Source organism: Triticum urartu, chromosome 2A (assembly GCF_056163025.1).
Source record: "Triticum urartu cultivar PI428250 chromosome 2A, HENAU_Tu73, whole genome shotgun sequence".
NCBI classification, from domain to species: Eukaryota; Viridiplantae; Streptophyta; class Magnoliopsida; order Poales; family Poaceae; genus Triticum; species Triticum urartu.
The window spans coordinates 47,635,954-47,648,758 of NC_141874.1; the positions used below are offsets into that span (position 1 = coordinate 47,635,954).

Here is a 12,805-nt window from a genome sequence, read left to right on the forward strand (position 1 = left end):
ATATTTTCATATTATATTTATTAGATATTATAGATGCTAATAATTTCTAATATAAATTTGGTCAAACTTAGCAAAGTTTGACTTTCGGCAAATCCAATGTGCAGAGTAAAAAGGACCGGAGGGAATAGAATACCAATGTCAGCTGGCGCTGGGGGGAGCCTAGGCAGAGAAGGGAAAAATTGGGTGCTAGAGATCCAAGACAACATGGGCACCTCTCAAACAGCTGACATAGTTAGGTCTTGTGCCATTAGTACTAACATCATTGTTGGGAGGGGACTAGGTTGAGATATTGTAGTCCTTTTGGGGACGAAAACCAATGCAGAGAGTGATTTTGAAAGGCAGAGGCATGACTGAATTGAGTTTTATGCGGGAATGCGTCGTACATGGGCCCATGCCTACACGCACCAACAAAGTAGGAAAGTTAGAGAAAATCATTTCAGTTTATAAAGTCAGTTCAGTTTATGTAGGGTGAAAACCAAAGATACACCTGAACACAAAACAACTACTACAATTTAAAGTTACACAAAGAATATCCATATGTGCTTGTCAAAGATTTTTTTTAAGCTTGAAACCTCATTCTGTATATATATATTTTTTTAAAAAATCTAGGCTCCATGGAGCCGTGAGCCAAAAAAAAATGCGTACCCATGTGTGTTTCCCATTTGAATATATGTTAAGGTAAGAGCATCTCTAGCAAATGCGCTATCTCAGTGCCGGCCCATATATTTGCGGGCAGTTTAGTGTTTTCGGGTTATTTTAGGCCAGAATAGGAAAATTTGCACCGGCTCATAAAAGATATACGGGAGGCCCGCAAACGCCCCCTCAAGCCACTATAAGTACGGGGAGGGGGGCATTTTAGGGTTCCTGCCTGGGATAGATTTGTCTCCCACCGCCGCAATCTTTTCTTAGCTCCGGCGAGTGCATCCGGCCATTTACCCCCTGTCAAGCTTAGATCATGTCGGGGGAAGGTCACGGACGTGGCGGGCCGCCGCGGGCCGTCGCCACGCAACTGCGGCAAGAACAACGCGGAGGCCGGCAGCTCCAACCGGCCTCCTGCCGAGCCGTGGCACTCGGGGGCAGGCTCGCAACCGCAGTGCCCTCTCCCGCACTGGCGGCAACCACACATGGCAGTGCTACAATGAGCTCCATGATGCACTCTGGCCGGCGATGAAGAACCTCCATGAGGTGTAGATCGCACGCTTCGCCGCAAAGGAGGCGCTGGAGGCCGGCGAAGAGGGCACTGCCAACGCTTCGAGGCGGCGAAGGCGGACTACGACCTCGCCTACACCCTCTACCACTCGGCATGCGAGTTCTTCCTCGACATGAGGCTGTGAGCCTCGAGCGGCCTTCTGTCGAGTTTAGTTCCGGCGTGGTCTAGACTATATATGTAATGGGAACTTTTTTTAGTTAAGTTTTTAAATTTGCAGTACCATTTATGGCATATATTCTATGACGGGGATAAACTGCCTGCCGGTGGCGGACCTAGAATCGCAAGTTTGGGGTGCCACAGTTCAAATTTTACAGTAAACATCATCATAGTCTCAATAAATAGTCTGAAAATAGCAACAACTTGATGGATATTTAGTGTTAATGTATATACTCCCCAGGTCATTTTTAGTCTGCATATAAGTTTTGTCCAAAGTTAAAGTATCTCTACTTTGACAAAACACATAGAAAAAGTTATCAGCATTCACAATGCCAAATAAATATTGTTAGATTTGTTATGAAATGTAGTTTCATAGTGTATATATCATGTTATGAAATGTAGATTTGTTATGAAACATATAGAAAAAGTTATCAGCATTCACAATGTAGTTTCATAATGTAGTTTCATAGGGAAAATCCATCCTACCACCCGGTGGTAGTTACCCCACATATCTCATATACTATCATGTGGTACTATATATACAATTTTATTATTTTAAATATGTTCATATAATATATCTAAGATATTTCAAAGCAAGTTACATGAAAAAATTGCATATGAACCCATAGTTTTTGTTATATTTGTGAAATACGTACATATTTATACGTAAAAAGAGCATACAACATTTGTCATATATATATATATATATATATATATATATATATCATGGATTTGCTATCAACAGCAACTAGAGTGTGTGCTATCGGAACCCTTGATGCTCTTTGAGATCCGCACTGTTTGTGGATAAGGTTTCATATTTCTGATTTGTTAATATTTGCCATGACCAAAGAGGAAAGGTCTGAGCGGCACTTTATGCTAGCGTGCACCCTGTATGGAAGCCTAGCGGCTGACATCTCAGTGCATTTTAGGGCGATGGCAGCGGCTCCTTTCTTGTACGGCAGAGGGCGACAGGGTCTACTTGCAGCCATTTACAACAAAAAGGTTCCATGCTGCGCTGCCCTCGTGATGGTGTTGAAACCTGCCATTCTTGGTATTGGTTAGCGCAGCATGCAAGGTTCCGCACCGTCTGGCGCGATGCTGGATGCGTTTGGATGGATCTTTTATGTTGCAGCAGGGCAAGTCACGTTGAATGCAGCCCCCCCAAAAAAGTACGTGATTAATCCCCTATGATGCACGGCGCCGTCCAACTGCGCCTCCCTCTGAACCCCACCGTCCATCCGGACGCAATCAATTGAGCCACCTTTTAAGCTTCCTTCTTTTTGCTACTATGGATTTTCAGTCACAACATTTCTGCCCTTAGCCGTGGGCTCCCCTTCCTCTGCAAGCAGCAACGCAGTTTGGTGTTCATCGTAAACAAGGGAGATGGATCCGTCTGGAGATCGTAGTGCAAGCAGGCCAAGCCACCGTGTCAGTGTTGTCCCGACTGAAAGCGTGTTTGCAGGAGCCATCGTCCCTGCCTCCGTCGACGTCGCTAGTGTTCCAGCCATTCAGAGTAGTGGGCAGCAGGTAAGTACTCCTGGCATCTGTAGGTCTTTTTTAGTTTTCGTAGGTGAAGACTGTTTTGCTACGTACTAAATCTTTGTTTTGCAGTACATCGATCATCCAAAGACGTTGGTCCCTTTGTTTTTCATCGGAATTCCTTCACACGTTTTGCTTCTAGGCCCGTCTTCTTGGGAGGATGTTGAACCGTAGGGATACGTATGAGGAGACAGACTTCACCCTCGCGGACGGCACTGGAGCCATTCAGGCCAGGATATGGTACTTATTCAGGCCCCTAAAAATCAGTGAAAAGAAGTTTAGGAGCTACTATCGAAAAACGACTGAGCGTTTGGCCTGACCATTTTTCAGGACGATCCAGTCGGAGTACATGCCGGACTTGCGTTGTGTTAGGTACTCTCCGTTTACGTTTTTCGTGTATATGAACTGTTTCAATTTTTTTTGAACACCAAATCTGCCTCGCGCTTACCCAGTTTGCAATGATAAAAATCATATAACAAAAACAGCGATGGCGACTACGTGATAGTGAATGGATCTGTAAAGGCTGAAGGTTGCATGAAACACATTCGGGTGTACGCGCTGAGGTTTGCGTCGGACATTCTAGCTAAACAGTTTTGGGATCGGAGTTGCAGTAGTTTTCCTCGAAAACGTGTTCTGTTACTGATTTTAACATAAATGTATCTTTCTACATTTTTTCATTATAGCATGGTGACAAACTACAATGCAATCACTCATCACTTCCTCCAGTGCATATATGTTCACTTGGATCTTCAGAAAAAGGCATGGTCCACTTTTCTTTGGTTGTTTATTTCAGGTTTTAGCATACTCAAAAACTCTTTCTGTTTGGCTCATTTATTCATGTGTTGTGTGCAGTACAAAGACAAGAAAGATGATGTTAGACGGATAGACTTGGCTGTAGCTGCGCACGAGCAATCATCTTTGAGTTCGGACACCACCAACAGGCTCTTCGACGACGTGCTGCGAGTGTTCTACCATCCAGGGATTCTGTAAGTGTATTGGTTAGTAGTTTGTAATGTAAAACATTTGATTGTTTTAGTACTTATTTCCTGCACCTGCATCGGTCCCTCTGTCCCAACGAAAAATGTTCAGTGAGCTAGAGAATGGCGCTTCATTCACTCTGATCCAATCTCAAACCGGCGCCGATGCGGAGCAACTTAGGTGAGGAAGAACAACACCGTTCTTTCATATCCACCCCAGAACCCTCTGGTAGTGTGCTTGACATGTTGTTCTGTTTGTAGGTCTGTTATTGGAGCTCATGTTGCTATGAGCAACCTTTTCACCACCGTCGATGATGATCACTACAAGTGCTCGTTCAATGGGTAGGGAAATGCTCGGTCTTGATGATCTTCACCCTCTGTTTGCGCCCAAAGAGCAGACTGACGGCTCAAATGCGTGCAAAGGCAGCCACCTTTGTTTTCAATGCCCCATTTAGTTTTCAATTCTGAACTTCAAAAAAATCATCGCACATTTGCCACAAAAACAGTCTGTATTGTAACAACGGCCTGACGGCAGTTCGGAACTTCCTGCGTTTGCCGATCTCTGCTTTTTTCCATGACCAATGATGCGATTTAAAGATTCTTTAAATTTCAAACGATACTAGTCCATTTGAAAAAATATTACAACACGCAGATAATTTTGTCGAGATGGAAACATTTCCAACTAAACTACATCGTTAGAGCGCTAGATAGAATCTCTGTTTAGAGCAGAGTCGAATGGAAAAAAAAGAGCTTCCGAATGCGTAAGAAACACTGTCTCTTTGGCAAAAAGCAGGTTTGTCGGGAACTAAATTCGGTCATGGTGATTGCCGCACTTTGCTCTCTGCTGGGTTTTTGCTGAACACCACATTTCCAGTAGGACACACCAGTGTCTCATGAGAGTAGCTTTGCAGCGAACATGCCACTTTGCTCGCTTCCTCAGCAATCTGTCTGGCAGATTTTGAATTTCGCTGGTAGTTGCCCAATGTTGCCAGCTAGGCCCAAGACTTCATAAAGCAGGATCATCCTAGATTGGTCGAACTCATCCCCTATTTGTATAGTAAAACATAACGTATATTCAATAAAAATCATTCTTGTCAGATATATCAAATTAGTTTTTACAAAAAAGGGGAAAACTTTAGGTATGCTTACTGGCGATAGTGTCCTCTGTAACTTTGTCCCCATCCACTGCCTTGCGTAATGTAGCGCAACGACCCCGCTGGATGCACTGAAAAACAAGTTGGCACACATATACGTAGTTCGCAAAAATGCTCACTAAAATGGGGGTATATGAGGAAGGTGTTTCTATGTGGCATGAAGCTCGTACCGGGTGCAGAGCCAAGGGCCTGTGGTCAGCTTCGGGAACCAATTCTGCCACCCTTTGGTCTTGGGCGTCCAGCCATCAAAGTATTCGGCTATGCAAACCATTAGCGCAGCGCGTAGCTCGTCAGCTATCTTTATGTGCTCATTTCGGAGTTCGTCTGCCGGCCTGTCTCCGTTGTTTATCATAGGGTCGAGAATTGTTGTTCTCCTCCTCGGGAAATCAAAGATGTATGTAGACCAGGCGTGTGTGTGGTGCACTGGCAAAACCATCTACACCAGAAAAGGAAAGACGTGAAAAATTATGAAGATGGCATTCGGCATTTGATCGTTTAGTGCCAATCACAGTTAAATGAAAAATGCAAAAAGGTGGGCGCGTTACCATAGGGCATCTGTTGACATCGTGGGAGATATGGTGGCCAACAAAAATGTTCCTTACGTAGTCGTGACGAATGAAATCACCGCCGCACAACACGTGGCTCTGCAGGGTTGGCCAGTGGCGCATACGAAAAAAATATTAGACATGGTTCACCAATGGGGATCCCGTAACATTGCTGATCAAAGAAGTTTTTGTTGTTACCACGAATTCCGGCTCCAGATAATGCCTCCAGGATGAATCACCGTATTTTCTTGTCCAAACATTCTCTAGCTGCTGGAACCTTCGCATGAATACATTCATTAGATCTATCTCTATGAACCTGCCAACGCTAAGCTGCTTCTTCAGTATGGCGCCCATCAGTTCTATGTAACTAGGGTATGGGCTAACAACCCAGTTGCTGCGGAGACATTGGTAAGCAGTTCAGTTTTTTTGTTCATCTTGATCTTCATGCGATAATCTCCGAATAAAAATAATGTATCAGAGGAAACTTACTTGTTTAACACCGCGCCACTCATCTGCGAGAATACTAGATATAAGTGGGTGGCGTTTCCCGACGCCCTCTCGGACAGACGGTACTGCATCACAAAAGGCGATCGTCCGGCAGGTCCGGGCACCACTCTCCTTTTCGGTGGCGGTGTAGACAGTGAATTTTCCTCTACTGGCTTGTTGAGGTTGACACAATCTGCCCCCACTTCTTCTCTGAAGTCCAAGAGTCCAGTGGCTACAGACCTTGTGCAACTAACTGGTGAAACGTCACACACGAGCTGCCATTGCTGAGTTGGGTCTACACTTGCACTGGCTATGTGGAAAGGCGTTGGTGGTGTCCCGAGGTTAGCAGACCCTGTTTCATAACACATGACGTTTCCTTGGTTATACCGTTCGAAAACAAAAGCAAGAAAAATCGAACGCATAACATGGGCTGTATCGAATAGTAAGAATTACCTGGAGTACTCATTCCAAAGTCGCCCGCGCCAAAAAGGTCTCTCCGGGTGATGTCCCTCATGGTAGCAATACTAACCAGACTGGGACTTTTTGACTTGTTGCAAGGGGGCGTGATGACGCCCAAGTCAAACGATGGCGTCTCTTCAAGAAGTGGGTGTCCATCAGGGTAGTTCCACTGGCGGTTGTTGTGGTAATTAGGGTCTTGAGTGCAACAAACGGGGTGTGTTGATGCAACATCCGCGCCCCCGACGCGGTCGGAGGACGACGTCCCTGGTACAATGTCCATAATTGACTTGTTGGTTGCGGCGGAACTCTCATCAAACTGCTTGCCTGCCCTGTTGTATCTCTCTGCTTCTCTTATGAGGCTGTCTAGAACGATGTTACAGTTGGGCGAGTTGCCTTCAACGTGACAATCTCCCATTGTGTTGGCAGGATTAAATGGTGGAACTAGTGAATTGACCACGTTTGTATTGTCTTCTGAATCTGTGATATCCATGATATCTGACGCCTCGCACTCGAATCTTACTTTCTTTGGTTTCTTGGATGTCCTCTTAAATCGTCGAGGAGAAACCTCAACGACCTCCGGTGATATGTTAGAGTTGCCTCGATGTCTGACGCTGACTGGAGGTGTCTCGGCCGCTTCGCGAGCTTTCGGCGCAGCAGTGTCTGTCATTGGGGGTGTCGCACGGCATCCCGTTGAGTTGGCATTGTTACCTGCATATTTTGTTGCAAATAATGAAGTCCTTCGCAAACAGGCAACAACAACAACACATGGTCTGCAGACATGTCGTATGCGAGAGAAATTAAGCATTTTTTTCATTACTTACTTGTATCACTCCTCCTTGTCCTCGTCTCGGCATCTTGCCTCTCGATAATTGAGAAGAAGGAAAAGAACTCGTCTCTCACTCTTTTTGCCTCCCTCTTGATTGTGTGTTGAGCTGAATTTTCCAGGCTATTTAGTCCATTGAAATGGCGGTGATTTTCCTCTTCCTTCTTCCTTGCAGTCGAAAGAAGGACCTCTTCGCACCTGGATGTGAACTTTGATATTTTGTCTAAGACAATATATGATGCCTGTAGGGTATGCACATTTTTACACAGAAAAAACGGTCAGTTTTCTGATTCATTTTGGCGTTTTGTCACCCTCAACTATTGTTATTAGTGTCGTGCTATACCTCCTTTATGTCTATCGAACTGCAGCTCGATGCCGCTATGCGCCCAGGGACCGGTCCTGTTGATGTGCCCGCCGCACGCATCCTGTTCATATGGTTTCTATGGTAACAGACCTCTGTTTCTGCCCTCGGCTTTTGGTTAACATTGTTTAGGCAAAACAAAAAGAAAACGATATTGTGAGAACGCTGCATTAGGACTGGGCGTGGGTGTGAAAAACATGCATAGTTTCGAACCCTCGCCAGCAGTCTGCCATACACAACAGGGTAATCTCCTTTGCGCGACTTGACATCCTTCTAGATGATTGTTTTCATAAGAGCGTAGCTGTATGCTTTCACCCTAGGTCGTACCGTGTGGTCGATGTTGCTCTCTGCAGCGTCTAGGTTATCAAGATAGAATACCTGTGAAAAAACACTTTTAGTTCAGAAAAGCACATGTGGACTTCGCCTGAGAACCAAAAACATTGTTTAGCTACACATTTTTGTTATGATTCATGTTGAAGCGTCACCTGAATAAATGGCAAACAACCGGATAGGTTTGACTTCTGACGGCCTCCTAAGAGATCTGCCTTCACCCTTTTTGCCGCAACTAGCAACTGTTCTCTTGTGTATCTGCACCAGTTGTGCATGTGTATGAGATCAGGCGCGGCCAAAGCGCCCCAGTAATCGGTGCAGAAGTAGTCGTTCTTCAGTGTTGGGGCGAGGAGGTATGTGCATGCACATATAACTAGCCCCACTTTGAACTTGTTCTTCTCCTGAACAGTCATACGGCGGCCGTATGTCTTCTTCACAGCCTCAACAATTGGCAAGATACTGTGCTCTCCTGATCCCATACCAAACGTGGCTCTGATCTACGTGAGCACCTCCTCTGAAACATGACGCCCTGGATCCCGAACAGGCGCAACTCCACAAGGTATGCCAAGGACAGTATGAACATCTTCTTCATAGAACTGCACGTCGCGCTTGTGGTCGATTGTGATAGAACTTGCTTCCTTGTCTATATGACCTAGAATAGACATTAAGAAATGCCTATCCATCCTGGTTATCTTTGGGAGCTGCAACAGCCCCCCGAAATCCATCGCGACGACATATTGTTTTTTTCCTCGTCAAAAGATGCTAGCAAATCGTGAAGCTTCTTAACACTGCACCTCGAGTTGATTGCAGGTGCTTTCCCATTGCGCTGGTTCTGGTCTTCTTCGTCTGATTCTGACTCCGCAATGCCACCTCCAGCAGGGAAACCGATCCCCTCCTCTTCTTCTGATTCAGAGGATGCATCGTCGAAGCGTCAATTCATCCTGTAGCGGGAAGCGGGGATCTTGGGCCGGAAGCGGGGATCCCGTAGCCAGACATCCTGCTGCCCCAAAATTCCTGCGTAAAAAAAAGATTCATGTATTCAGAATTGAAAACACTCGTCAGCAGGGATCCTCGGTTGCCTTATTTTGGACAGATTGTTGCGCGCTGGAAAGGCCAAAAGGATAATCTATGAATTCAAGTTCTTTCTCTACGCCGCATGAGCTAGTGTGCATGCTTGGACATTATCAATTGATCCACAAACGAAAAATGCTAACTCATTTCTCGGATTAAGAATATCGAACGGGAGCAAGCCCCCGTGGGGCGAGCAAACGGCGATGGCAGTCACTGCATGACAACTACTGCGGCTCGGACTGGATTCCTCAACTAGTTCGATGTAAAACACTTCAGGGAGAAATCCATACCTTTAGATCTGCTGTGTGCCGGCGCACTAGGAGGGGCCGGACTTCGTCGTTCTCCAGCTGCTATCTGGGCTTCTAGCACCAGAGCAAATTCCCAACCTGGTGTACAAGGGAGCGGCTGGGCATATGTTTTCTAGCCTCCTCGTGAATCCAAGCACGGGCCGGCCTCCCCGGTCAGCCTGACTACCTACAAGTGGATCCCGACAAGAAAGCCCGGGAAACCTCTGAAACCCGGGATTCGAGGGCTCACGAGATGCGTTAGTTGGGCGGTGCAGGTATTTTTTTGTTTGACTTTGGTCGGTATAATTTTGTTTTTATGCCGCCCCTACTTCCTACTCCTGTTTTCCTTTTGAGGTGGCCCTCACCGGGATGTACTGCTCGTACAAGCCTCACTGTACCAGCGAAGGCACCACGCCTCGTTAATTTGGCCTGATGCACTCGACGTTTTGCTTCCGCCGCAGCCCCGAGATGCAGTAGGTCCTGGCCGCCTAAGTTACCGGCAAGCATAGTTGAATACTAATGCGTCACAGCGGGAGGCCGCGTTTTTATGGTATAAATTGTGTTTGTTTAGGTTTGGGTTGTTTCTTCATCTTGTTACCCTTCTCAAGAATATGCATCACCTCCTGTGACATGTAATTTTATTTTGGGTATCTCGAAAAATGCTTGAGAAGTAGTGGCCGGCACAATTTTATCATTTGTCCCCCATATGGAGCATTTTTTTGTTGAGAGCCGTTCGGTTCGTCCCTTTTAATTACAAGTAATTTGCATTTAATTCACATCTCGGTTTTTAATTACAAGAAAAAAATGGCGGTTTGGGGTTGTGGCTTTTTTAAATTCCATAAACCGAGTATAATATTTTTAAATCACCGTAAACACGTGCACAAATTGTGCTTTGCGCCTTACTGTTTTGGTTCCACTAGTTTGTTCGTTTTATACGTTACAAAACATGTTGTGGGGGTAGCCTCACATAACTAGATTCAAACGAGCTGGGGGTAATAAGTTAACAAAATGGATGATTGTTATTTTCAAGTAGGTTCGAACTACGTGTATGAGTTAGGAGCGTACAAAAATTATGAAAGATTTTCCTTGACGGAGCTGGGAAATTGAGAAGAAAATTATGGCTATTGTATGGAAGCCCAAGCTCGGGGCGGAAGGAATGAAAACGTTCTTGAAGAAGGTTGCCAAGGAAATTGGAAATCATTTTTGCATAAAAAAGTGTCCAAATATTCTCGGAGATTATGTCAGAAGATTCTTTTTGGATGCAAAAAGATGAATGTCCTTATGTTTCCGCAAATCAGTGTGCATGAGGCACAGACTATATAGAGGAGGGTTATCAATTATCAAGATGGCCGGGTCCCTGCCCCCAGGGGGGACGATTCAGTGCTAAGGCATCAAATGTCTATGAAACATTTCTTGACGGAGTTGAGAAAGTGAGAAGAAAATTATGGGTATTGTATCGAAGCTCAAGCTCGGGCGGAAACAATGAAAACGTTCTTGAAGAAGGTTGACAGGGAATTTGGAAAGCATTTTGCAAAAAGAAAAAGAAGTGTCCAAAGATTCTCGGAGATTTTAGTCAGAAGATTCTTTTTTGATGCAAAAAGATGAATGACGTGTGAAAGCTATGCAAGATTTTTATGGCCTTACTTTTTTCGTGAATCGGTGTGCATGAGGTACAGACTATATAGAAGGAGGGTTATCAATTATCAAGATGTCCTGGGCCCTACCCCCCGGGTGTTCGTACTGCAAGGTTCCTTACGCGTAACAGAGGATTCCATCATCTTAGTGTGCGGGGGTTAGGACAATAAAAGAAAGGCCGACCCTGCCCCCGGGTGTTCCTACTGGAAGGTTCCTTACACGCAAAATAGAGGGTTCCCTCATCTTAATGGCGGGGGTTAGGACAATAGAAGAAGGGAGGTGCTTGCTCTTTTGCAAGGTTCCTTACGCGCAAACGGAGGGTTCCCCCATCACAGGGCGTGCGGGGGCCGACAAATGAAACAAAGACGGTTCTTGCTCTTGAGATGGGGGGATGTTGAGTGGGCCTGGGGTTCATGTATGCGCATGGGCTACTGTGCAAGTTCCTTGTGCGCGAAAAGAGCGTTCCCCACTTCGACGTGGGTGAGGTTCCGACAATAGGAAGGAGGGTCTCTCTCTGCAGAGATGCCGCATGCTGCGTGGTGGTGGGGGCGGGGTTATGGGAATGTTGGCGTCTCAAGCTCGGGGCGGAAAAAAACATGTTTTCGAAGAAGGGTGACAAGGAACTTGGAAAACAGTCGCATAAAGAAAAGAATACTCAAATCGATTTTCAGTTTTCGGCAAAAAAGTTACATCCTGATGCGGAAAAAAGATTCCTTATGGCTTTGTTTTCCGCAAACGGTGTGCATGAGGTACAGACTATATAGAAGGAGGGTTATCAATCATCAAAATGGGCGGGCCCCTGCACACAGGGTGTTCCTAAATTGAAGGTTCCTTACGCGCAAACAGAGGGTTCGCTCATCTTAGCGGGCGGGGGTTGGGCAAATAAAGAAGGACGGTGCTCACTCTTCTGCAGGGTTCCTTCCGCGCAACAGAGGGTCCCCCCCATCGAAGTGGGTGTGCTTCCGACAAATGAATTAAGGAGATTCTTTCTCTCGAGATGGCGGGGACTGTTGAGGGAGCTCTGGGGGTGCATGTGTGCGCATGGGGGTGCTGCACGAGTTCCCTGTGCGTGAAAAGAGGGTTCCCCCCTTCGCCCCATGTGGGGTTCCGACAAATAAAAAGGAGGGTTCTCTTTGCAGAGATGGCGCGTACTGCGTGGTGGCGCGCGAGGGGGGGGGGGTATGGGAATGCATATAGGATGTCTGGCGTCACATGCATATGGATTATAACCATGCGAATCTGAAGACTCGCCTATCCATACACATACGGGATTGACACGTCTCATTCATTACAAGCATAAATGACATGACATGGGGACGATTCGGTGCTAAGGCATCAATTTTCTATGAAACATTTCTTGACGGAGCTGAGAAATTGAGAAGAAAATTATGGGTATTGTATCAAAGCTCAAGCTCGGGGCGGAAACACTGAGAACGTTCTTGAAGAAGGTTGACAAGGAATTTGGAAAGATAAATGACGTGTGAAAGCTATTCGACATTTTTATGGCCTTTACTATTTCACGAAAATCGGTGTGCATGAGGTACAGAGTATATAGAAGGAGGGCTATCAATTATCAAGATCGTCTGGGCCCTGCCCCCCGGGGTTTCGTAGTGCAAGGATCCTTACGCGTAACAGAGGACTCCCTCGTCTTAGTGTGCGAGGGGGGGGGGGGGTAGGACAATAAAAGAAAAGGCCGGCCCTGCCCCCCGGGGTGTTCCTACTGCAAGGTTCCTCACGCGCAACAGAGGGTTTCCCTCATCTTAGCGGGCGGG

At 46.0% G+C, this 12,805-nt stretch overlaps 2 protein-coding genes across 3 annotated transcripts; one reads left to right on the top strand and one right to left on the bottom strand.

Annotated features, from left to right (window-relative positions):
- The first annotated feature begins 2,749 nt into the window (after positions 1–2,749).
- LOC147983561 (replication protein A 32 kDa subunit B-like) lies at positions 2,750–4,357 on the top strand. The gene is made up of 8 exons (XM_087540772.1): positions 2,750–2,893; positions 3,048–3,145; positions 3,236–3,277; positions 3,391–3,468; positions 3,589–3,664; positions 3,758–3,891; positions 3,995–4,063; positions 4,144–4,357. The coding sequence occupies exons 1-8, from the start codon at positions 2,750–2,752 to the stop codon at positions 4,226–4,228; spliced, it is 726 nt and encodes a 241-aa protein (XP_087396898.1). The 3' UTR covers positions 4,229–4,357.
- Positions 4,358–4,477: 120 nt separating this feature from the next.
- LOC147983562 (uncharacterized) lies at positions 4,478–9,544 on the bottom strand. Of its 2 annotated transcripts, XM_087543011.1 has the most exons (12): positions 9,402–9,544; positions 8,196–9,054; positions 7,930–8,088; positions 7,693–7,821; positions 7,348–7,591; positions 6,521–7,234; positions 6,071–6,419; positions 5,780–5,975; positions 5,582–5,680; positions 5,207–5,472; positions 5,032–5,107; positions 4,478–4,928 (listed from the first exon to the last, which is right to left on the bottom strand). In XM_087543011.1, the coding sequence occupies exons 4-12, from the start codon at positions 7,780–7,782 to the stop codon at positions 4,902–4,904; spliced, it is 2,061 nt and encodes a 686-aa protein (XP_087399137.1). In that variant the 5' UTR covers positions 7,783–7,821; positions 7,930–8,088; positions 8,196–9,054; positions 9,402–9,544; the 3' UTR covers positions 4,478–4,901. The 2 variants fall into 2 exon arrangements, with proteins under 2 accessions (XP_087399137.1, XP_087399136.1); XM_087543010.1 differs by having other exon boundaries at positions 7,693–8,088.
- Between the last annotated feature and the right edge of the window lie 3,261 nt (positions 9,545–12,805).